Source organism: Anolis sagrei, chromosome 2 (genome assembly GCF_037176765.1).
Source record: "Anolis sagrei isolate rAnoSag1 chromosome 2, rAnoSag1.mat, whole genome shotgun sequence".
NCBI lineage: Eukaryota > Metazoa > Chordata > Lepidosauria > Squamata > Dactyloidae > Anolis > Anolis sagrei.
Window position 1 is genome coordinate 84,632,075 of NC_090022.1, and position 26,247 is coordinate 84,658,321.

A 26,247-nucleotide genomic window follows, 5' to 3' on the forward strand; every position below is an offset into this window, starting at 1 on the left:
GTTTTTGAATGGCCCGAGGGCTTCTTTATGCTGCTTGACATCTCTGGCGCATTCGCATTTTCCAGTGCGTTCTGATTTTAATAGTTTGTCTTTTACTGTCTTGTGAGCTGCCTTGGGAGGGGCGAGGCAGTCTATGAATAAGGAAAGAATTGTTTTTCAAATGGGCTGGAAAATCAGCTGCTTGGGCTCTCAGGCTGAAAGGGCAGCAAACTGTTAGTTTCAATGGACCCACACAGTCCTATATCCCAGAATATCAAGGCAGAAAATCCCACAATATCTGCTTTGAAGTGGGTTATCCGAGTCCACACTGCCATTTATTCCAGTTCAAAGCAGATAATGTGGGATTTTATTCAGATGTGTGGAAGGGGCCTAAATGTATTGTATTCGTTATTTGTAGTCTGTGGGAGAGAGAAAAGAGGTAGTTGTTGAAAATACTGCTTCAAATGTCCTAATGATTGGCATTGGTTGTTACGTACCAAAATGGTGGAGGAAGATTTGCTGGTACATCTGAGGCTACAAAAAGCCTTGGCTTGGCCCAAACTCTGCACTGAAAGACACTTCGGGCTTTTGCTCCATGAGATAATTTGTTAGACTGAAATTGAGAGAGTATCCTGGCTGACAGTGACGTCCATTGCATTTAAAGTGGTGTCAAACCATAAACTGTATAAATTGTATAGCATAGATACACCCTTAGTTTCGGTTCCAACCCAGCATGTTTAATAGGATACACAAATAAATCTACAAAAGAACTGGGAGTTTTACAGCAGAATCCTATGGACAGCTACTTGCGAGTAAACCACTTTGGATAAAGGAAACGTCTTAAGAATCCTATACATTGACAGTGAGACAGGATATGTCAGGTTATGTCTAGCATTATATTAAAAAGAAAATTGCTATTATGAGGATTTCTGTAAGAAAATTAACTGATGAAATTCATTAGCATCTTATTTTATGGAGCCCCCAGTGGAGCAATGGGTTAAACCCTTGTGCCAAAAGGACTGAAGACCAACAGGTCAGAAGTTCGAATCCAGGCAAGTGCAGATGAGCTCCCTCTGTCAGCTCCAGCTCCCCATGAGAGAAACCCTCACAAGGATAGTATACTATCACAACATCTGGGTGTCGCCTGGACAAGGTTCTTGCAGATGGCCAATTCTCTTGCACCAGAAGCAACTTGCAGTTTCTCAAGTCACTCCTGACACAAAAAAATGGCATCTTCATGGTAAGAACTTGTAAAACAGGCAACTGTGGTTGAAGGTCTACAACAATTCCTCACTATTTGGTTCTTATGATTGGAGTTATGGCCATCTATAATACATCTAGAGGCATGCAGTTGCCTATCCTTGGTGTAATGACATTTGCCTAGACGAAAAGAACTGTCAGGCATGCGAGCCAAACTCGCATCATTCCAATGTACCGTAATCGTGTGGTTTTAACCCCAGTGCATGTACATCAACCAAAGATAACCACAGCTTTACCAATAAAAGGATTTATTCAATCACTCTTTAGCGCTCCATTATTAAAGGCCACTGTATTTTTTCAACATGAAATTGGACCCACAAAATCAGAGCTAGCTTGTGATAAACATGATGAACATAATCAGAGATCAATTGAACAGGATTCATAGCACAGAGTGGAAATCAATAGAAAAGTTTATAATTGTTTACAGACTGTGGTAACGTACCATGTGACTCTCATATCTATCCACTGGAAATATGCAAAACTGGAGAATAGCAAACCCTTCTGGTCCAAAAATAACATAGAGTAATGCTGGAAGACCTAGAAAACACCTAGAGTGGTTATATTTTATTGGATGTTGATCGCGATCCTGCAGACATGGGCGTCATGCTGTATTTTTTTAAACAATAACTAAACAGAAAAATAAATGATATCCCTTATGTTTTCACATCTAACTATATAGCATTGGGACATGCTTAAATTAAGGCTTACAATATTCTTTAGAAGTAGGTTATATAGAAGTAGGTTATATATACGCACTAAGGAGTGAGAGGAAGTTGCCACATCTCAGACAACTGAACGCAGGATCCTCATGGGCCACTCATGATTTTATCACTTGAGTTGTGGATATATATACTGTATATATACACAATAGATAGATGCATAGACATAACTATGTACAGTGCAACCCTTCATCCATGGTTTGATATCCCTGGGTTCACTTACTCACATGCCCCGGAAGTGTTTGTGGGGCTCTCTAGATCCTCCCACACTAATTTATGGTATACTTCTCACCAAAGTTTAGTAATATATATATATATATATATATATATATATATATATAGACACACACACACACACACACACACACACGTTTTACCACTATCTGTGGTTTCAGGTATCCACAAGGCTTTTGGAATCTATTCCTTGTAGATATTTGTGGAGGGGGGGGTTGTACTATGCATACACTTTTAAATATTTTTAGCTTAACAACTAAAACCTTGAAAGTTTAGCTAGGAGTGTTAGTAACCTATACACTTTATTATGTTTCCCCCACAGATTTAGTATGTGTTTGGATTAGAGGGAGACGGAGTACTCAGTGGAGAAGACACAGAAACATGTTGGGTACCATAAGAGGGCCACAATGTAAACACACAGCATAAACACAATGGCAGCAGGTTGTGAAATAATACACACAACTCACATTCAAACAAAACAGAATGGCACAAGATAAAGAATATTATTACAGTAAGTATAAAAACACCTGAAAAGTTAAAATGCAAAAGGCAGAATTGTGTTTGTGTTTATTGACATCTAGGACAATGTATGTAATATCACCTGTGATGATGCCTACAGGTATAAATTCACAGGAATCTGCAGTGCCTATGATGAGTGCTGTACAAATTTAAGAAAAGCTAGGGTGAGAGAAAAAGCCTGAATGCATCTAAATATTCAATCCTACATTCGTGTTTAAGGAAGAGTTCCCAGTGTCTCCAACCAATCAGAAACACTACAGGGATTAACTCTTATGTCTATCAGATAAACTCTAAAAGATTGAGATTAGATATTCTCTCCAGCTGGAGCAGCCTTTTGCCAATCCATCCCATGTAACATATATCAAGTATATTTGTTCATAGCCTCTCAGATCCACATGGCAAATAATATTGTAAACAAAACAAATCTAACCATCTGTCAAAGAGAACAAAACATGGTACGCAAACTGTCAGCATGTAATATAGCAACTGTACATCATATTTCATTAATAACAGCTTGGTAACTTGTGCTTCCAATATTCACAAGACAGTCAGATTGCTTAAAATATTCCCTTGAGTTTTAGGACTTCTATCAGAACATGGGTTCAATTGGTTCCTTAGGAAATGGAAGGTCAACAAACATCTTTCTTCTTCTAGTTAGATGAGAAGAAACAAAATCCGAAATAGAAGGAAAGGTGCCACTTTATTCATTGGTACACACACAAATACTCTAAATCAGCAGTTCTTAACCTGTGGTCGACAGACCCCTTGCTCCACTACGACTGACAGTGGTAGAAATGCAACTTTAGTGACCAAAAGACATGGCGGTGTGGAGCGAGGAGACAAGATCTAGTCAGCTCAGCTTGGAGAATTGTATAATTAATGGTCCACAGCAACAAAATATATTTAAAGAGGGTCTGTGACAAAGAAAAAGTTAAGAACCACTGCTCTAGATATATCCTTTCAGAAATTTTTGATTCTCAATTGAGAGCTCCCAGAGACAAACTGAAAGAAAAGTCCCATTCCCATCTCCTTTGCAACCAATAACATTGCAAAGTGTTGAGGAAGTTAAAAAACAACAACACCATATTTCCGCATCATAGGGCAGAAGGCAGTGCTTCTCAAACTTTTTGAAACTGCATTTTTGCCTTTGTTGCTTGCTTTACATTCCAAGCTACTTTTCCCCAAGCAAACACCAATATTACATTCAGAAAACAAGTCTATAGTCCAAGACAAAGCTGGGTAAGTGAAACAATTGTTCATGATCTCTAGCAGATTGTGGATATTGAAAGTTGGTGGTTTTTCAGAGGTGGATGAGTCCCCGACTTCCTCTTTCATTGTCTTCTTTCACTTGGCTCCACTGTCCCACCCTTGGAAAGCGATACCCAGGAAGCACAAGGTGAGATTAAAGGAGCACTCAAAATTGCCTGCTCATCCAGTGTATGGAATGAAGGATAATGAAGGAGCATCTCAACTGGACAGATGGACTAGGTAAGGCAAAGCTTCTCTGTACTAGGGCCTGCTTGGTTAATCAGAGCTGTGATTCAAAAGAGCAGAAATTGGCTTCGTCCTTCATGCATATATTGGTGAATTCCTGTCATCAGGACACATTCCCTTCCCATATCCCATCTCTCTAAGACTCCATTATGAGGAACCAGGAATGCAGTGGAATTCAATGTATTTTGTAATGTGCAAATACTATGCATGTATTGTTTTACTGCATGTATGCATGCTAGGGAACTGCACTGACCCCACAAATGTTACTCCTCCTGCACCCTCCCATGTGGACAAATATCCTAAACTATTAATGAACACTGGTTGCCCATACATTTCTGATTAAAATATATATAATTCTTTCTTCATTGCATCCAGTTGTTTCTCCAAGTGATTTAAGAGGAATCATAAAAAACAATACCCCCCCCCCCCTTTAAGGCTGCAAAATTAGTCTCAGTATTAATATCAACAGGACAGAAAAAGCAGGAAGGCAATATGGCACTTGGACCCAAGGATGCTTGGATGGTGATCACCAAAGCCACCACTTCCCTGAGTGTAAGGAGAAGGAGATCTTGCTGCAGGAAAGTTCTTGATCGCCATTACTCATTACAACCTGAATCCTGTAGTCTCCGTTGGTGAGGAAAGAAGGTAACTCTATGTCAGGTATGTAGACATCAGAGGATGGCAAATTGTAAGTACCCTAAAAAGAAGGACACACACATAGATTCACTAATCCTTATCAGTCTGCAAAATCCGTACCATTCTTGTTTATCTGTCAGTACAGAAGATTTTTGTTCCTTGATCAAAGGCAATAGGCAGCACTCATTGGCCTTGTTAGTACAACAGGGCAATAAAGAGTTCTTGGCAATCTTTAACATGTACCAGTGATATACTGGTATGCACTTCTTCACCAGCTCTGCTTGCAGTAGAACAAGTAAATCAAGGCCGAGCAAAGTTCACCCCATGGGCTACAAAAACCTCCTCAGGCTTTTTTTCAGGGTAGGATTTTGTCAAGAAAAAGATAGTTATTCCACTCCAGAATGAGAAGTTCTCAGTGGAAGGAGGTAAAGCCCCCCTTCAAACAAGAAATCACATTTCTGATCTTACCGGGGCCTGTGGAATGATCCCAGAGGCCAAAACCCCCAGAAGTGGCCCACCTCTGAGCAAAAGAACTCTCTAGAACAATATGCAAGAAGTGCTGCAACTAATATTCTGCCTTGCCCTTCCGCATCCTTTCCCCACTGCGATCCCCCCAAAGGAAAAATGCTCAAATCCTGTATTCTTTTTCTGTACGGGGGATGGTGGTATCTATCAAGTTAAACCAGCCACAGATCAAAATCCATAGTTTATTTAGTCAGTCCCACATTTCAAAGTGGTATTCTCAGAAACCAAAAACAGAGCCAATAGAATGGACTCCCAATCCCAAGTGGGATTTATTTTTTAACATTGTGTTGTTGTTGAAGGCTTTTTTAAACAATTGCCTAGACTAAACGGCCATAGATTAAAATGTGGGCTTACCGCCTTAAAGGGGCAATGGCAAGGAATGCCATAACTCAGCAAGGGTTCTGGACATGGAGTGCCTGGAGGGATAAGACTGTCCAGCTTGGCACAAATGTCGTCGTACGTGCAGCTCCCAAGTTCATCCATGCAGGGGATCTTTAACCACATTTCACCAAGTCTCTTCTCCAGAGTAACTACTGCCTAGAAATAGATATTGCACAAAGTGTGAATACACTGCCCATCACCAGGTCTAAACAAATGGCCATTCTACCCACAGGCTGCTGTTCAGCTGTCTAGATATGTGCAACTTATCTGTGAGACATGAAGGAAGAATTGGATTATCTTGTATAGCACGGGAACTCAAAGTGAGGTCTGTAGGCTTATGAGGCCCCAGAGCTCTTTTTGGAGTCCCCATGGGTAAAAAAGAAAGGGAAAAAACTTTTAAAATGCCCTAAATTATCCCGAAATACCTTGTAAGAAACAGAAAATGTCTTTTTCTCTGTTTTAAAAAAAAGGTCTCCCTTGAGCCCCAAATGGCAGACAATCGGGTAAGGGATAGTGAAAATGCCTCTTATGCTCCCTTTTGCATTTGGAGAGCCCCAAAAAATGATACTGAGATCAGGACAAGAGGGATGCCCTGCCATGGTCTCCTAGGGTAATCCTAATGTAATCCACCTAGGCTCTGAGAGACGTCCACCCATATTCAGCTAGGGAAGGTATTACTAACAAATTTCAGCTTTACCTTACAGACTATCACCTCACATAAACTTAAGGGAGAAGAGAGTTAGGAACCTTCACACAATGCAGAATTAACTTTTGCAGTTCATCATAGTATAATGTAACATGATCCTTGAGAAGGCAATACGGAAACGAACAGAGATGGGTGTATTGATCTGCATGACAATAAAACAACTGACATGGAAATGTAAAACAATGTCAAATACCAGGATACCAGCTGTTCATTTTGACCAGCTTTTACTAGCCACTACTCTCCAGAATCTCCTGCATGGATATTTTCCAAATATGAGCCATCTAATGATCTGGCAAAGACAAAAAGGACCTTCTATGGAGAAAACACCTGATCTACCACTGAGCTATGGTTTCTCCCCTGATACACAGCCGGATGATGAGGGAATGATGCTTGCAATCCCCAAAAGTACTTGGCAAGATGGGCACTAAGGGAATCAGAGTGCCGCATGGAACGAAACTTTGGCGCAGTTCAGTGTGCCATAACACCCCACAAAGAGGCAGTAAAGAGCAATAATGCTTCCATCATTGCTAATGGAAAGGAGAACAGAATCTTTAGCAGAGTGTAAATATGAGGTTTTGAAAATGCTAATTAAAAGGCTTAACAGCCAATCTTACTATATTATGTGTTTTGATTGAAATTGTTTTACATACTGTTTGATATGGCATGTTTGTATTACTTTTATAGCATTGAATATTTGCCATTCTTGCTTGGAAACCGCCCTGAGTCCCTTAGGGGAAATAGGGCAGGCTATAAATAAAGTTATTTATTGATTTATTTTACTGCCCCCACTCCAGCTAAAGTGATCTGCATCGGTTCTACAAGAGTTTAAAAGCCTGAAGGGGAATGAGATGATAGAAGAGAAACTGTAGCCCTTCAGATATGAAAATAAGAAAATATACGTCATGAACAAATTGTCCTACTGCTTTTCTTATCTCTGCTGCCACTAAGCAGAAAAGGCATGTGGGATTTCTTTCATAAAAGGCCAGTTTAAGCAAACAATCCAGATACATGGGTTGAAGAAACTCTTAAGTAATCACTCTTGAGTTCTGCTGGCCTGTTTTTTTCCACTTGCCAGCATGAGACCTTGCATGATAAGCGCTCACAAGGTCGTCCAGCTTGTGGTATCAAAAGCTCCAGCAATCTCTTCCCCTTTCTGCAGTTCTCTTGGAAAATGCTGAGGTGACTCTTCTCTTCCCACCCTGAATACACCAAACTGTGACCTGAAATAAAGACCCAAACTTGCCCAAGTAAGACAAAAGCAAAACTGCTTGAGGATTACAAAATGTGCATTAACACATGTTAAAGTCAAAATATCTAATTTCTACGTCATAGACTTGAGTGAGATTGTCTTTCAAATTTACACTCTTCCAAATATTCATAGACAGTTCTCAATACTAACAAAATACACTCGGGTGGAAAGAATGGTTAGTTTAGGGATGAAATGTCTATATAATGATGACTAGCATAGGAAAATGCGTTTCAAAAAGAAATACCTAATACTGATTTTTGTGCAACTGATAAAAAATTTCAGGTTGAAGCCAAACCAGGATGAATAAATGAACACATACAAAACTGCAATGAACCAGAAGCAGACAGCTTCATCCACCCATCAAAGACTTTTCTATAGAGAGGAAGAGACCAAAGACTGTTCTCAAAGCATCTCTTTGTCACTCTGCATACAGCATTCAAGAAAGTCAAAGGCAGGATTAGAGACTTCTCTGTGCTTAGCCCTCACTTGTTCTACTCTTCAGCTGGCAAAACACCAAAGAGCTCGCAATATCTTGGATGCGGCATCAAGACTATTTTCTAACAAGTTATTTTTTTCTGGGAGCATAAATTTCCAGAAATTAGAATCCAGTAGCACAGGGACTCAGAAAAGCTCCCCTCCCAGCCCAATAAGGAATTTTGCCCTATATGGCAATTGATTGAGGATATCTAAAGCAATAGCACTGCAGATGACAGGCAAGCACTTTATCTCTGGCCAAAGTTTTCTGCAGCATCTCAGAAAGGAAGCTAACGGAGCAAAATGCAGAAGTTCTGGCCAAGTGCACACAACACACCACCTCAAAGGTTCTGGTTTCAGTGTTTTTTCTGAAACTTGATTAAGTTGGTAAAAAGAAATGAAACTTGCTTGCATGTTATCTGCTGTTTTTTGGAACATTTAGATCAGTCATATTTTTGCTCTGAAACAACTCTAGAAAGGTACACTATTTATTACATAGAAGGAAATGTTTGGTTCAGATCATAATTTGGCTTGGGATGAGCCTCTGTGTCTGTCTTCTCTTGCCTGGACAAATTTCTCATTTCATGACTCTGTTATGTGTCTTCAGGACAACTCTAACCTAAGGCACTTCTAGTGTAGGGTTTTCTTGGCAAAGTTTGCTCTGAGATGGTTTGCCATTGCCTTCCTCTAAACAGAGCCTTTAGCTCCAGGTATTTCCTGGTGGCCTCTTCTTCAAATGCTAACCTGGCCATCTAAGATCAGACAGGAACTGGGGCCTTCATATAGTAAACTTGTGAATTTTAACTTGCATTTTATCAACGAATTTTAACCTGTATTTTAACTGTGTGTGTTTTAATAACCTTGTGCTTTATCCCCCTATTTTAATCCTGTTGTATCACACCTTGAGCCACAAAAAAGAGGTGGTTATTATTATTATTATTATTATTATTATTATTGTGACAGCTTAGTTTGATAAGATAAGTGAGTACCTGTTTAAAAGCTTGTTAGTGGCATATACAGACTCAATACCAAATTATGGTTGTATATGGTTTTTAATGGTCAGCAGTAACCTCCACCCCCTGAATGTAGTGGTTCTGGTGTTGTGGCATCCCATTCATAGCCACTGGGTGATAGAGTCATCAGGCAATGGTTGGCTATGCTTCAGCAGTCAGTCTCAGGAAGTCAGAGGCATCCATCCAGACTTTCTAGGGTCTTCCAGAGATCTGGAAGGACAACATTGCCTTCTTGCAACCAGCTGCTGAAGCTGAAAATGTTTAGATAAATAAAAATAGCATACCATTGCAGAATGAATGGGAACTGTGTGATCATAGAACACAGCCATATTAAGAAGTGGAAGCCACTTATTACAATGAGATGAGCCACTGATTTCCTTGGGTTTTTTTTAGATAAGTTACATTTTATTTAATCTATACGTGTCATGTTATATGTTATCTTCACATGTGGGGTTATTTTGAGATATTATGTTTGCCCTTGTTATTGTACTGAGGCATTGAATGTTTGCCCTTTTTGTCTGTTGAAATCTGCTCTGAGGAGATCGAGCAGAATATAAATAAAGTTGTATTATTATTATTATTATTTTGAAAAAAAACCTCACCTTGCCATTTTGTTCAAATTTGCCTTGAAAAACAATAAAGGAAATAAAGATGTGCAAACATAACAAACTACAAGGAGGCATTTTATCTTAACTATCTCCAAAATTACTGAATTTAAAATTATGCAAGGAATCTGCGGCAGAAGAGAAAGCAATAGCAGAGTAAGTAGAGATGGGAAAGCCTGGGGGGAGAAAACAGTTGTTTCTGTTTTTTCCAAGCCATTATTTTCCTGAAAAATTGACAACAAGTCTTAGAAATCTTTCATTAAGTTCTTCATATTATATAGTTTGAATACCATGTCATAGATATATTATTTCTCCTTGGAAAAGAACATATTCTACATGCTTTTCCATTTTTTCCAGGGAAAACATGGCTTTTGAAAAAAATAGAGAAAAAAAACCCTATTTTTCTCCCAATTTTGACGGGGTTTTTTGAGGCCTTCCCATCTCTATAAGTAAGTACGCTAGAAGAATGATCTAGGACTTTATCATACAACAGACTAGTTGAACAATTGAACTAGGAGAATTCCTAGTTTGATCTTCCCTTATCACACAATATTGTGGTTCTTCTATTGCTGCATTGACTTTCCGTTGTGACTGACTTGCATCTTTTAATTTATAGGAAAACCTGCCAATGACTCCAATAGCACTGCTGCTCAAGCACTGGTTCTGGTGTGATTATTTCTTCTATTGCAGTCATGTGACATGAGTGGGAGTGGTTCTCTTCTTGTCTCCCTATCCTCAAGTATGTTGCTCCACTCAGTTCCCTGGTTTTTATTTAAATTTTAAATTTTAATTGAACTGCCATGGGGTATTGCCAGCATGCTGCAATTATGCAATTATATCAGGGCACTCTATTTGTAAGATGAATTGAATTGTGCAATTCATGCACCAAAGGGAAAAAATAAACAGTGTGCATGCACTATGCAGGACTGACATGGTTAGGAAGGCAGGGTCAAATGAGTACAGAAGCCTGACTGGAGCTATTGGAGAGAAGATGGAATAGTAATTCTTACCATATACATATGTTTCTGTTGGTTGAAACATGGCTGCTGAAAGGCAATAGGCTGGTGTGATAGTCCATCTCCTCTCCAATGTGGAGTTAATTATAAGAAGTATCGTTTAAAAGGTCCATTGCTAGCTGATCTGAAGGCAGCTCCCAGGGTTATCATCGTCCACTGTGTGTGGATTCTCCACCTACCACAGTTTCATTATATGTTATCTCTCTTACATTTCCTCATTTTAAAACAGGAACAAGTACATAAGGTCAGATGCATCAGGCTTCTTTAAAAGTCACAGATTTTGTTTGTGTTCTTTCAAATTACTGTATATACTTGAGTATAAGCCAAGTTTTCAGCCCTTTTTTAGGCTGAAAAAGCTCACCCTCAGCTTATACTCGAGTCAAAGTTATTTATCATTTTACTCTATTATTATTATTATTATTATTATTATTATTACATGTATTATTTTACTCTATTCTTACTGTTATTGTTATATTTCCATTATTTTACTCTATTATTATTGGAAGGATATGTAAGCACATTTACATTGAAGAAGGTTAGAATAATGGTTTTATCAGAGTTGGACAGTCTTATCTAAAATTACAATTTTATGGAAATATTCAAAAACATTTAACCCACTGATGCCTCAATTAATGTAAATTTATAAGTATCTATTTTTATTTTGAAATTTACCAGTAGCTGCTGCATTTCCCACCCTTGGCTTATACTTGAGTGCCTCAGCTTATATTTGGGTTTGCTTATACTCAAGTATATACAGTATATACTGGATTTAAATAAACTGCCTGGGGAGCTGATATAAAAAGCCTCTAATCATAGCAGGAGCCAATAGAAAATATTCTGGGACAAGCAAACCTTGTATAGACCTTTAAAATAACATTGGAAAGACCAGGAACAAAATGGCAGACTTTCCGTGCTTTTTAATTAGTCTGGATGCACCTTTATTGAAGTGATTTGAATATAAAATAAATGAAAATTATCTATAGATTAATAAGAAAAATAGCAAGGGGGAAAATTGAGAAATGAGTGCAGAACAAGACAGCATTTAAACTATACTACTGCAGTTCTCAGACTTGGTCCAGATTTAGCAGAGATGGTATTTCAGGACCAGAATTTACCTCCTTTATGATTCAATGAACAGCGTTAGCACAACCAATAAACAGAGGCTAGATTGCTCCCCCCCCCCCTTTGTTTTTGGAGATGATTTCATTCCTAGCATCATCTCTTCCAGTGGTTCAGGTTGTTTTTTTCCTCCTCTGAATTAGCTGCATTTCCCTAACATATAAAAATGCAGCTGCTTAACAGGAAAGCATGGGCTTGGATCCAAGTGCTGCTGAAAGGCCATCAGATGCAGAGAGGTATGTCAAGAGAGAAGGAGTTTGAAGTGTGAGAGTACTTCTCATAAAGCTACATATTCACACCTCTGCATGATTCATTTTTTTAAAAACCCTAAACATTTCAACATAGTTATCTTCTCAGAATCTGGAGCCCTGCTTTGGAAAGGGACTTTGAAATCCTCAAATTTTAAACTAAGCAAGCCTTCTTTCCTTCCTGTTTTGTCTGACTCTGAGGGGTGATACTCATCTCCATTTCTAAGCTGAAGAGCGTTGTCCAGAATGACTGCATGCAGCACCGCTACCTTTCCACAGAAGTGGTATCTATTGATCTACTTGCATTTGCATGTTTTGGAACTGCTAGGTTGGCAGAAGCTGGGGCTAACAGCAGGAGCTCATCCTTATCCTAGATTCAAACCACCAATCTTTCTGCCAGCAAGTTCAGCAGCTCAGTGGTTTAACCCACTGCACCAGCAGGGGAAAAACATATCTTCTGCTTTTATAGGAGAAACTTGAGACTTTCCATGAAAGCCCAAAGCCTATTGAATCCTTAGCATTTCTAAGAGAAGATTTGTGACCGTGCTGAAGCCCTTGCTGACCTTGTTCCACACTAATAAAAGGGTGCCTTGTGCTCAGTCAGTGAAAGGGATGCAAAGTAAACAGAAAAACCGGCCTAACACCTGGCTGGAACTACACTTTCATATAATGCAGTCTACACTACCATATAATCCAGTTCAATCTGCATTCTGAAACTGCATTTTATGGCATTGTAGATCCAGACTCACTGCAAACAGGGACCATGAGAGAAAAGAGGAAATGCAAAACCTAAAATCATCTGATTCTCCAAAAGAGGAGAACCGGTCATTTCCTCCTTTTGGAGGAATTGATTATCTCTAGCCACATCACTTCCTTCTTTATTCTCACAACAACTAAGAGGAAAGGACTAAAGAGGAATTTAAAAAGCCACACCTTAGATAAGCATCTCTCATGAATTAAGAAACCATGCAAGCCACTGGGACTTGATCAGCCATAGATTTTAGTATCCATGAGAGATCCTGGTATTAAACACCAGTACAAATCAAGGACGCAAGGTATGTTAATACTTCTAAGAGCACTGAGCTGTCCCAATGTACTTTGAATAATCATTCCCTAATGCTTAATTAGGGCCTCCTGGTGGTGCAGCGAGTTAAACCACTGAGCTGCTGAACTTGCAAAAGGTTGGTGATTCAAATCTGGGGAGCGGGGTGAGCCCTTGCTGTTAGGCTCAGCTTCTGCCAATCTAGTAGTTTGAAAACATCCAAATGTGAGTAGATCAATAGGTACCACTCTGGCGGGAAGGTAACGGCCACATGACCTTGGAGGTGTCTACAGAAAACGCTGGCTCTTTGTCTTAGAAATGGAGATGACCACCACCCCTAGAGTCAGACACAACTAGACTTAATATCAGGGGAAACCTTTACCTTTACCTTACTAATGTTTAATTACAGTCTAACACTTTTATAAGTTTTTAAGCTCTTACTTTCTTGTAAGCAACTTTGAGTCCCATGCTGGGTGAAAGTCAGGACATAAAATAAAATAGTGGAGATGTGAGAAGTCATTTTTCCTGGCCTGATTCCCTCCCCTTACCTTCAAAGGTGAAATGACGCCTATACTGGTGTAGACACATGCACTGACTGTGACATCTCCTGGAATAGCAATGGGATCTGGGCTTACAGAAAGGCTCTTAATCCCAGCAGGTTCTGATGAAGGACCACAGTTCTCCCATTGAAAATTCTGAACCTGAAATATATAAAAGAAAAAAAAGATATTTAAAACTTCATTAGCAAAACATAACCTAAGCTGGTTAAAGATGAAGCAAACAGCAGGCAGTGGATTGAAAATAAAGAACCTAAAGGAAGCATGGAAGGGCAGGCAAAAAACGAAGCTGAAGAAGGAAGCTGAGGAAAAAAGGGTGTGACTACATCCAACCTTTGCACAGTTTAAACCTGTGGAGTCCTCAGATGGTTTTGCCTTCAACTCCCAGAAATCCTAAAAGATGCTAAACTGGCTGGGATTTCTGGGAGTTGTAGGCCAAAACATCTGGGGACCCACAAGTTGAGAACCACTGGCTTAAAGTCAGAGGAGTAGAACACTGTTTTTCCTGGCCTGATTAGAGTAGAACATTGTGCTAGGTGACTTTGAACAAGTCACAGTCTCTCAGCCTCCTAAGAAGACAAAAGCAAACTGTCTCTGAACAAATCTTGCCATGAAAACTTCACTAACAGGTTCATCTTAGGGTCACCTCAAATGGAAAATTACTTGAGGGCACACAACAGCAACAATTCAACTACAGGATTTCTGGGTCAAGATCCAGTATTGTCCTTCCATATTCAACACCAGCAGAATCAGGACTTTCCTCTCTTTCCACTAGTCATGAATCCCTCTGTTACACCCAAATCGAGGGTCTTCCAGCCCTACAGAACAGGGGTTTGAGGGCACAGAGGGAAGGAAGGAGGATAGATGATTCTGGTGGAAGCCACAAATGTCCTTCAATGACAGGCAACCAGGGAATCAACCGAAGGGGTTTTAAAGTAGTTGTATCTTCCTATATATTTTGAGTGAGGTTAATTTTATTTGTAAATAAAAAGTTGCTGTAAATTGCATTTGAGGATTTAAGCAGCATATAAAAGAAACAATGGACCCTCTGGTAATGCAGTGGGTTGAACCGCTGAGCTGAACTTGCTGACTGAAAGGTTGGCAGTTCGAATCCGAGGAGTGGGCTGAGCTCTCACTGTTAGCCCAGCTTCTGCCAACTTAGCAGTTTGAAAATTTGCAAATGTGAGTAGATCAATAGGTACTGCTCCCGCAGGAAGGTAATGGCACTCCATGCAGTCATGCTGGCCACATGACCTAGGAGTTGTCTACGGACAACACTGGCTCTTAGGCTTAGAAATGGAGATGAGCACCACTCCCAGAGTCAGACATGACTAGACTTAATGCCAAGGGAAAACTTTTACCTTTACTTTACTATAAAAGAAACTAATAAAGCAAACAAATAAACAATGTTTTATTATTGCCAGCTTTCTGAGCAACATTCTTGGTATTTAGCAAATTAATAAAATAAATTTCCTTTAAAAATGAATGGGGAGTGTTTACTCACATACCATTCCTCCTCTTTTATGTTGCCTCAGAGGCAATACTAGGCTGTACCACTTCAAATAGCAGGAGAAAAGAATACGACAATATGAAACAAACACACCCAACAGTTCTCAATTCATGCATCAAAAAAATACAAGTTGAGTATCCCTTATCTGACACGACTGGAAGTGTTTTGGAATCTCAGTATTTCCATACACATACATAATGAAATACATTGGCATCTCAGTATTTCCATATACATACATAGTGAAATATGTTCAAGATAGGACCCAAGTCTAAACATGAAATGATTGTAATTTATGTTGCATATACACCTTATACAGACAGCCTGAAGGGAATTTTATAGACAATATTTGTAAAGCTTTACAATCTGTAAAGCAATGTTTATTTATATACAATAAACCATCAGAATGCAAAGTGTCACTATCTCAGCCACCCACGTGGGCAATTTTAGATTTTTGCATAAGGGATGCTCAACTGTAATTATGTTAGCAGACAAGCTACATTAAATTATGAAATCCTTTTTTTAAAAGCAGCTGGGTTGGGCTTTTTTTGTTTGTTTGTTTCTTGTTGTTGAAAAGGAAGTAAAATCAGTGGCCACAGCAAAATGTCAAGTCAGCACAAGCTGAAAGTAAAGATAAAAGAGGCATGCAAGAGATGCTTGAGTTTTATTGTGAATCATTCGTGAGACAAACTCACAGACATTTTGATAAGGTGCAATTACATTTCTCTCCCCACAACTGAAGATTGTGGGGAGTTTGTAGTTCCCGCACATGCATCTGAAGCCATGGAAGGCTGATTTGAGTTTGCTTCCATGGCTTTTGTGCCACACAAGCATAGATCTAATAAAGAGTCATGCCACCTGCTTTCTGTGGGTGAGTTTTCCAAGGTCTGGTTTAAACAGACTGGTTAGACAGGGGCAACCTGAGTCAGCCCCAACTATTACCATTACTCGGCCTGGAGGAGCAGCTCTCATGTTCCTCTTTCAACACACCCGGCAACTTACAATTTCACCACACCGTACTTCAGGCCTCTACATGCTGCTCTGGGTGTGTAGCAATAAGGCACTCCTTGTGTACTTCACTGAAGGATTTGTGCCCTGTACACCCATTGCTTCATTTGGGGGTAAAACCCTAGCTATCAGATTTACAAAACTCCAGAAAAACACTTATCCTTGAGAGCAGGTGTAGAAAGTTTCATGATTGAGTAAAATATTTAACGAAGACAAATCAGCTAAGTATCTCTACAAACAATTTTAGAAAACTTTGCAAAGGCTCCTTGACTTGTTTTGTTCATTTCCAGCATTTTAGATATTTGGGCCTTCAATGAGTTTTGCTGGAATAACTCTCTGTTCTGTTAGTATCAGGCACTTCTTGGCAAGGTGAACAATGGCAGCTATGGGACAATAGAGAAGGAAACCATCTCATTGCCATCTCCCTCCTGGTTAGTTTAATATGCGTTGGGTGTGTATGTCATTGTAATTTTGTAATTGCCAGTATGATTTTCTAGATCCATTTCAATTCGGCTTCAGTCTGGGTCATGGGACGGAAACAGCTTTGGTCGCCTTGGTGGGGAACTGGACAGGTGGAATGTGACCCTGTCGGTTCTTCTTGACCTCAGGGCGGCATCAACCATAGTATCCTTCTGGAGCACCTGGCGGGGATGGAGTTTGAAGGCACTCTACTGCAGTGGTTCTGGTCCTTCCTCTCGGGTCATCTTCAAAAGGTGGTGTTGGGGGAGTCTTGCTGGACCCCATAGGCTGTGGGGCCCCACAGGGCTCATCATTATCCCCAATGTTGTTTAACATCTACATGAAACCGCTAAGAGAGATCATCTGGAGTTTTGGAGTTCAGTACCATCTGTATGCAGATGATGCCCAACTCTACTACTCCTTTCCACCTGAAGCCAAGGAAGCAGTTCCTCACATGAATCGCTGCCTGAGGGCGGTAATGGACTGGATGAGGCAAACAAATTGAAGCTTAATCCAGACAAAACAGAAGTACAGCAGGTCATGCACAAGATCGAACCAGAGTTAGGATTACAACTTGAACTGGATGGAGTTACACTCCCTCTGAAATCTCGGGTTTGCAGTTTGGGAGTACTCTTGGACTCTGCCTTAAAACTGGAAGATCAGGTGGGGGTGGTGACCAGGGCTGCCTTTGCACAATTAAAACTTGTGCGCCAGCTGCACCTGTTCCTGGACAAAACTTGGCCACAGTACTACACGCACTGGTTACATCCCGCTTGGACTACTGCAACACGCTCTATGTGGGACAGCTAGCCCTGGGACAGTCTGCACTTAAAAATGGTGAAAGATGGCACCTTCACAGGCTTGGGACCTAAACTCTGGAATCCTCTACCAAAAATGATCAGAGCAGCCCCCACCCATTGAGGTTCCTTTAGGAGGAACCTCAAAACCTTCCTGTGTGAAACAGCTTTCAATTAATGCTGGCAGAAGCCTACGAGATACATTTTAATTTTTATCTCTTTGGGAATTTTAATGGTTTTTTTATTTAATGTTAATTTTATGTCTTATAGGGCAGTGGGGGGGGGCTTTTTTTCTTTTTATCTTTGATGGCTCTGTGTGTGTGTGTGTGTGTGATTTCTGCTGTAAACTGCCTAAGGTCTTCAGAGGAAGGCAATGTCCCAAATAAATAAATAAATAAATAAATAAATAAACAAACAGATGGCTCAACTGGGTTATGTGTTTTAACTGGTTGTACATGTTTTGTTATGCTGTTGTTCCTCTGTCTCAATCCATGGGGAGGCAGGTAAGAAATTACATGGTTGTTGTTACTTCTGTCATTATTATTATCATTATTTCAGGAGCCAACAGGTCAACCTTCACTCAATGCCATCTCTCCATTACTACAGTGCCCACAGTGGATTCTTTAACCATGCCACTGCCATCTACACTGGCAAAATTAGGCTGGCTGACAGGACTGTGGCACAAGTATCCAAGAAATGGAGTCTTATTTATTTATTTACGACATTTCTACTCCACCTTTCTCAACCTCAGAGGAGATACAAATTGGCTTGGAAGTGGTATCAAAGCACTTTAAAAATGTTATCCTGATAGTCAATTTGGAGGTCCACGTCATTCCTTGGCCAACCACTTGGTACTATGATGCCCAAAGCATAGATGACTAGTGACTTCTGGAAGGTTTGGAGAGCAAGAGGCAGGTTTCCAGCAGTTTGGACCTATGCAGGCCAACTATTACCATTGAATAATTCTGGAAACACATTCAGGAGCAGCCATGTTAGCCATATAACAAAATAAACTAAATCCACCAAAAGAGCAATGCCTGTATTGGCCAATCAAGATGAAATAACGCTCAGTGCAAGCTTTGGAAGCTCCAGCAGCTCCATCAGGCAAAAGACGTTAAAATCATAAAGAAGAAAAGTTATAGCACTGAATCAGATGTTGTTTCTGTTGTTGCTCAGTTGATCAGGAGAGATCTCTGGAGGGACTGAACAATGCTGTGCCTGGTCTTTGTAGTTGCTAATGCAGCAAAAAAAAAATTTTGTCTGCCTCAAAAGCAGCCCCAGCTCACCCCATGCACAGCCTCTGCCAAATATTATCAAAACTCAGAGAGCAAGAGAGAAGCTGTGCATTATTCAGGGGACAGGATACGCATCCAGGTTTTTCTCAAGCTGAGTCCATTTCTGCTCCATAAAACGGAGGAGGGGAAGAACTGTAGCAGCATCTTTAGGATTACGTAACTGCTTTTTATTTTAGCAGTAGCTTGGCAGTGGTTCTCAACCTGTGGGTCCCCAGATGTTTTGGCCTTCAACTCCCAGAAATCCTAACAGCTGGTAAACTGGCTGGGATTTCTGGGAGTTATAGGCCAAAACACCTGGGGACCCACAGGTTGAGAACCACACTTTAGTGGATATAAATCTTTTTTTTTTTTTTTAGATGAAATACAAAATTGACATATCTGTTCCAAGAATAGAATAGAAATGAACATGATTCCGGGACATCAGCTGCTCTCAGGGTTACAGTCACTCCTGTTCAATAGACCTAGGGTGCATCTACACCAGTGGTTCCCAATGTTTTTTTGACCAGGGACCACCCTCCAACATTAGTACCAAAAGGGTTATGAATCAGTTTTTGGTCATATTTAGATTCAGTTTGGTTATTTCTCCTCCTCCCTCCCTCCCCTAAGTGGAGCTGTTCCATGTGGTGCCTGGAAGTGGGAGCACCTTGGTGTCTTCGTTTTTAGACCTATCCCTGGGATTATTTGGAGTGCTGATTCAGAAAATTGCAATGGATAAACCACATCAGCTCCAGTTTCTGATACAGAACATATGCCATGCTGTAGTTGCCATCTGCTTGCCCACAGAAAACCATATTTAATAATCTAGTGTTGATGTGGTCTATTCAATGCAATTTTCTGAACCAGCAACCCAAATAACCTCAAAGACAGACCTAGAAACAAAGACATTAAGGTGCCCCCATTTCTAGGTGCCACATGTTATGGCTCCGCTCAGGGGGAGGAAGGAGGAGGAGAAGCAGCAGTGAAGAGGCTTGTTGTCGTGCCTTTCGTGGCCCATATTTTCGTTTTTGCAGACCACTGGTGGTCCACGGACCACAGGTTGGGATCCACTGATCTACACTGTAGAATTAATGCAGTTTATTTATTTATTTATTTATTTATTTATTTGGAAGTTTTCTATACCGGCCTTCTCACCTCAACCGAGGGACTCAGGTCGGTTTATAGCATATATGCAATTACAAAATATACAAATACAACCGAGTTTGACAGCACTTTAACTGCCAGGGCTTAATGCTATGGAATTATGGGATATATAGTTTGGTGAGGCACCAGCACTCTCTAGTAAAAAATGCTAAATACATTGTAAAACTACAATCCCCAGGATCTCATTCCACTGAGCCATGGCAGTGAAAACAGTGTCAAACTATATTCATTCTACAGTGTAAATGCAACCCAAGACATCATCTAAAACAGGGGTCCTCAAACTAAGGCCCGAGGGCCAGATACAGCCCTCCAAGGTCATTTACCCGGCCCTCACTCAGGGTCAACCTAAGTCTGAAACAACTTGAAAGCACATAACAACAATCCTATTTCATCAGCCAAAAGCAGACCCACACTTCCCATTGAAATACTAATAAGTTTATATTTGTTAAAATTGTTCATTTTAATTATTATATTGTTTTTAAGTGCGGGGTTTTTTTTGCACTACAAATAAGATAAGTGCAGTGTGCATAGGAATTCATTCATTGTTTTTCAAATTATAATCCGGCTCTCCAACAGTTTGAGGGACTGTGACCTGGCCCTCTTTTTAAAAAGTTTGAGGACCCCTGATCTAAAACAATTATGGCACCAATAGGACATGGTTTGGTCTTCAGAAGCAAGCAGATTTTGGTACAGTAAAGATTTATGTGAAGTTTGTACCATACTTCTCAGGCCCCCTTCTACACGGCCATATAATCCAGATTATTGAATCAAATAAACCACATTATCTGTTTTGAACTGGATTATATGAGTGTGCACTGCTATATATCCAGTTCAAAGCAGATAATCTGGATTTTATATGGCAGTATAGAGGGGGGCAGAGTTTTATGTTATAATGTACCATAACACTCAAGAATCAAGATTGCAACACGTACATTGCACACAACATTGGATCAGGCAAAAGTACAGGACAGACTTGAAGTGATTAACACAGTTCCCTGAACTGCTTTTGCAAGTATTTACTGTATTAAGCAACCAAAATGTGTATCTTCTGTGATTAAGAAGAGCTTTGTTAGATCCCTATCACAGTGTTATCCAACCCATCTTTCTGTTCCCACAGCAGCGGCTTGATGCCTAAGGGGAGCCCTCTCACAGCCATGCCATAAAAGAGGTGGCACAGAATGGATTTCTCAGAAAGATTAAGAGTGAACGCCCCCATTTGCCCCATGATTTGCTTGGGTCTGCTCACATACATAAATACTATCCTGCTGCTACACAAATTATAGACAAATGCTAAACTTTGAAATATTGCCTTAACTGCTAAAATATTAGAATTAAGAGACATAAACAAAGCCACTCAATGGAGGAAAGCAGGATATTACTTGTTGGTGACACATCTGTCAAGCATATATGAGGTGGCCTAATTTATACATTCTATTTTAAACTGTTGAGAAAGGGTTTGTTGATCACTAGCTCCAGGGCTAGTAAACTGATACGCCCAAAGTCTATCTGAATGAGGGAAGGGAGCCAGGAAACTAAAGCTGGCCCCTCATTGCCCCACTTCCCAAAGTTCCAACTCAAGGTGCATCTACACTGTGGAATTAATGCAGTTTGGCCCCACTTTAACTGCCATGGCTCAACACTGTGGAATCTTGGGAACTATAGTTTTTCACGCTTGGGTTTTATTATCTGTGCCTTTTAATTTGACAGAAGTGATTATAATGAACATCATGCAAGGTCTGTTGAAATGCATGATGTTGAAATGTCACTTTTCATTAGCAGTAAGAATGCTATAGATCCAGTCAATAGGGAAACGAAAGAAAGTGGAAATTAGTCTTTTCAAAAGAGCGCTATAATTGTTTTATGGTTCTTTCTAGGACTTTGGTTTGTTTTGCTCCACCGCGCTGACTTTCAGCCGCGTGGCAGCAAAGATACAATAAACAGATAGATAAATAAATAACAATTTTACTGATAGGGAATGTGAGTCACAGATTCTGGGAGCTTAAGTCAAACACACCCAGAAGACCAGAGTTTGGGGGCTCAGAAATATTGAACTCAACAACATATGATGCTGGAAGACAATATTAAGGTTAAACTTAAGATGAGAGCATTGTTTTGTTAGAAATGCTAAGCAATCTACAATATATAACTCAGGCATGGGCAAACTTCACCCCCCCTCCCCCCCCCCCCCCCCCCGGTGTTTTGGACTTCAACTTCCACTATTCCTAACAGCCTAACTTCTGCAAGAGTTGTATATGCTCAGCTCAGAGGTGGAGCCCCTGGCGGTGCAATCGGTTAAACCCTTGTGCCAACAGGACTGCTGACCGAAAGGTTGGTGGCTCGAATCCCAGGAGAGGGGTGAGCTCCTGTCTGTCAGCTCCAGCTTCCCATGCAGGCACATGAGAGAACCCTCCCACAGGATGGTAAAATATCAGTGCGTCCCCTGGGCAACGTCCTTGCAAACAGCCAGTTCTCTCACACCAGAAATGACTTGCAGTTTTTCAAGTTGCTTCTGACACATACACAAAAGCTCAGTGGTAGATGGAATCAGTTATCCCAAAGCAAGAAGAATGGCTGGTGAAGATTTGTGAAATAGCAGAAATGGACAATTTGACTATGATGATTGAGGACAAAACCTTGACTAACATTTTAAAAAAAAATTGGGGCCTGTTCATCATCTTTTCACAACAACCGATGGGGGCACTGATCAACTGTGCGACTGATCCATTACTAAAGTGTTGCCATAAGTAAAAGTGGGGTAACATTATTATTTAAGGCAGTGGTTCCCAACCTGTGGTCCGTGGACCACCAATGGTCCGCAAGAACTAAAATATGGTCTGCGGCCTCACCATTACTACATTGTTGCAATGAGAGCGACTGGCCTCACAAAACCCTCTTATAATTCATAAATATGGTTTTCTGTGGGTGAGCAGATGGCGACTACAGGATGGCATATGTTCTGTATCAGAAAGTAGATCTGATGTGGTCTATCCAATACAATTTTCTGAATCAGCACCCCTAATAACCAAACCTAATCTAAAGTTGACAAAAAACAAATTCGTAGCCCTTTTGGTACTAATGTTGGAAGGTGGTCCCTAGTCAAAAAAGGTTGGGAACCAGTGGTTTAAAGGGAGCCGACAAAGGGAACAATCAAATAAGCAGTAGGACGTTTGTTGTATTTTTTGTTTTGTTTTTGTTTAATATACAATTGTGTAGCTTTATTTAGCTAAAATGCCTGCATTTTATTGGGTGTTTTTCTTCTTGTTGATTTTTTTTTTTTTTTGATAAAGGAAGACCAGAGTTTGGGAAACACAGCTTTAGGTATTTATTATGCTACATTATTTCCTATGTCTTCTGAAGCAGCATGCTTTGTGCACCATTTGATGGATGGGGCTCTCCCATGGGCATGTTTAGATGCTCAGAGTGGACTTTTGACCACTAAACCAGACCCTATTGTTGATTGTACTGGCCAATGCTCATGGAAGTTGCAATCCAACTGCATTTGAATATGTCAAATGGTTTTTCACTGTGAATTTTTAATACTGTTTATATTAAATTCTGTTTTAGAGTTTTTATATTTGTATATTTTAAGTAGTGTACTAATGTGTTGTCAAAGACTGGGTTGCTGTGAGTTTTCCAGGCTGTATGGCCATGTTCCAGAAGCATTCTCTCCTGGTGTTTCAACTGTATCTATGGCAGGCAACCTCAGAGATTGTGAGGTCTGTTGGAAACAAGGCAAGTGGGGTTTATATTTCTGTGGAATGTCCAGGGTGGGAGAAAGAACTCTTGTCTATTGGAGGCAAGTATGAACGATTCCCCCAGGCAGGAAACAGCCAGGCATTGAAGCTGCCAGGCTATTCAATGCGAATCAAGCTGGCCAATTCCAACATATCCCATTTCTGTCTGCTCCACCTAGTGTTCTCCTCATGATGCACTCCCCCCCCCCCCCCCCGTCCTTAATTGAACCCAACTGTTCATCCTTTTTGGGCTCCTCCCCTACAAATACACTTTTTCCCCTATCTCATCCAGGATTTTATCATTTTATTTTGTCATTTCGCCCGCCTATTGTGTTTAACTTTTTATTATGTTATTATGCACTGTTTATTTTATCTTGTTACTATATGTATTTTATTGCAATGTAATTTTTCGTTGTTTTGCACTTTATTTTTCTGTATCGTATCTTTGGGCTTGGCCTCATGTTAGCCACCCTGAGTCCCCTTGGCGGTGGGGTATAAATAAAGTTTGTTGTCTCAAACAGACAATAATTCTTTATCCCACCCTGCCTGGACATTCCACAGATATAGAAACCCCACTTGCCCAGTCACCAACAGACCTCTGGGGATGCCTGTCATAGATGTAGGCAAAAAGCGGGGTATCAATAAATACAACAACAACAACAACAAGCTGACACGATATGAGGATTTAAAGATCGAACTGCAAAGACTCTGGCACAAGCCAGTCAAGGTGGTCCCAGTGGTGACTGGCACACTGCGTGCAGTGCCTAAAGACCTTGGTCTGCACTTAAACACAATTGGTGCTGACAAAATTACCAGCTGCCAGTTGCAGAAGGCTACCTTACTGGGATCTGCACGCATCATTTGCTGATACATCACACAGTCCTAGATACTTGGGAAGTGCCCAATGTGTGATCCAGTACAACAACCAGCAGAGTGATCTAGTCTGCTGTGGACTCATCTCGTTGTATTTCAAATAACAACAACAACAACAAATTGAGTATGCAATTTTCCAACATACAGAGTATAGAGGAATTTCACATGCTGACAGTGGGGAGAACTGATTGGCACTGAAACACACAACATTGCAGAGGTTGAGAAACTCTGGTCTTATGAACACTGCAGAACTAAGATCTTCTGGGGAGGCCCTGATCTCGGTCCTGCCACCATCACAGTGTGTGTGTTTGGTGGGAACAAGAGACAGGGCCTTCTCAGTGATTGCCCCCCTCCCTGTTATGGAACTCCCTTCCTGGCAATATTAGATCAGCCCCCTCCCTCCTGTCCTTCAGAAGGATGGTGAAGACCTGGCTGTGGGACCAAGCCTTTGGGACAGTGCAATCAGGCAAAATAGTGTCCTGAGATGGTTTTTAAGCAACTTGTAATGTGAATATAAGTGATTTTAATGTTTGTATATATTTATGGTTCTATGTCCCGCCATTAAATGTTTGCCATATATATGCTGTGCTCCGCCCTGAGTCCCCTGCGGGGTGAGAAGGGCAGAATATAAATATTTTAAATAAATAAATAAACTCCATTTCCCATCAGCCCCTCTGCTCCTGGCCAACGCTGAGGACTGGTGGGAAGAGTAGTTCCACCACATCGTTCTAAAGTGGCGCGTCTCAGCCAATCAGAGGCCCTTTCCAGGGAAAGCGCTGCAGTCTTTCATTCATCCAAACCAGGCAAGGGCCAACTTGGGCCCTCCAGGGGTTTTGGACTTCAACTCCCACCATTCGTAACAGCCTACCGGCTGTTAGGAATGGTGGGAGTTGAAGTCCAAAACCCCTGGAGGGCCCAAGTTGGCCCCTGCCTGGTGTAGAAGCCCTCTTTGCTACTCAAGGGGTGGGGAGGGGATTTCCTGGAGGCTCCTGGCTCACCTTGGTGGCGAACACGGGCCACCCTCGGTCCAAGACGACGAAGCGCTGCCAGGCTCCCCCGAGCACAGCTGGGCACAGCTGCAAGGCCAGGAAGGCCAGCCCGAGCGCCGAGGAAGGCATCCTGCGAAGGGCTTGAAAGGGTCTGGAGAGCGCTGCCTGCCCCGTCCAGCCAAGACCAAGATGTGTCCCTCCCTCTCTCTCTCTCTCTCTCGCTCTCTGCAGCCAAGCAGCCAGCCGGCACGGGTTGTGTTTGCTCAGCCTTGCGCCCGCCTTCCCTCCCTCTCTCCCTCCGTCCTGACAGCCCACTTTCCCCGCCTCCTTCCTTTCTCCCCTTTGCTGTTCCGGATCTTTGGCAATATAGATATATGGGTATTTTCCCCCTCCCCTCGCGGGAAAGCGCCGCTGCCCCCTGCTGGACGGAACGCGCATCGCCCCAGACTCAAACCCCAACAAAGGATTTCCCCCAAGCAGGAAGCAGCCAGGTTTTGAAGCTGCCTGGCTATTCAATGCTAACCAAGGCGGCCAATTGCAGCATTCACACTGGCCTCAAACAGACAACAGTTCTTTCTCCCACTCTGGACATTATTCCACAGATATATAAACCTCACTTGCCTAGTTTCCAGCTTACTTGTCTCCCCCTACGTCCCACCTCGAACCATA

The 26,247-nt window shown here is 41.1% G+C and overlaps 1 protein-coding gene across 1 annotated transcript; it reads right to left on the bottom strand.

Moving 5' to 3' along the window:
* Positions 1-1,470: 1,470 nt before the first annotated feature.
* GM2A (ganglioside GM2 activator) lies at positions 1,471-25,896 on the bottom strand. Its single transcript, XM_060765481.2, has 4 exons — positions 25,588-25,896; positions 13,768-13,920; positions 5,721-5,903; positions 1,471-4,902 (listed from the first exon to the last, which is right to left on the bottom strand). Exons 1-4 carry the CDS (start codon positions 25,705-25,707, stop codon positions 4,732-4,734), a joined length of 627 nt encoding a protein of 208 aa, XP_060621464.2. The 5' UTR covers positions 25,708-25,896; the 3' UTR covers positions 1,471-4,731.
* Positions 25,897-26,247: the final 351 nt, after the last annotated feature.

Coding starts and splice junctions, on each gene's coding strand:
- GM2A (XM_060765481.2), bottom strand. CDS start 25,707: ATGCCTTCCTCGGCGCTCGGGCTGGCCTTCCTGGCCTTGCAGCTGTGC. Junction 5,904..13,767: donor GCGTCATTTCACCTTTGAAG/GTAAGGGGAGGG, acceptor ATCTATTTCTAG/GCAGTAGTTACTCTGGAGAA. Junction 4,903..5,720: donor GCCATTGCCCCTTTAAGGCG/GTAAGCCCACAT, acceptor CCTTCTTTTTAG/GGTACTTACAATTTGCCATC.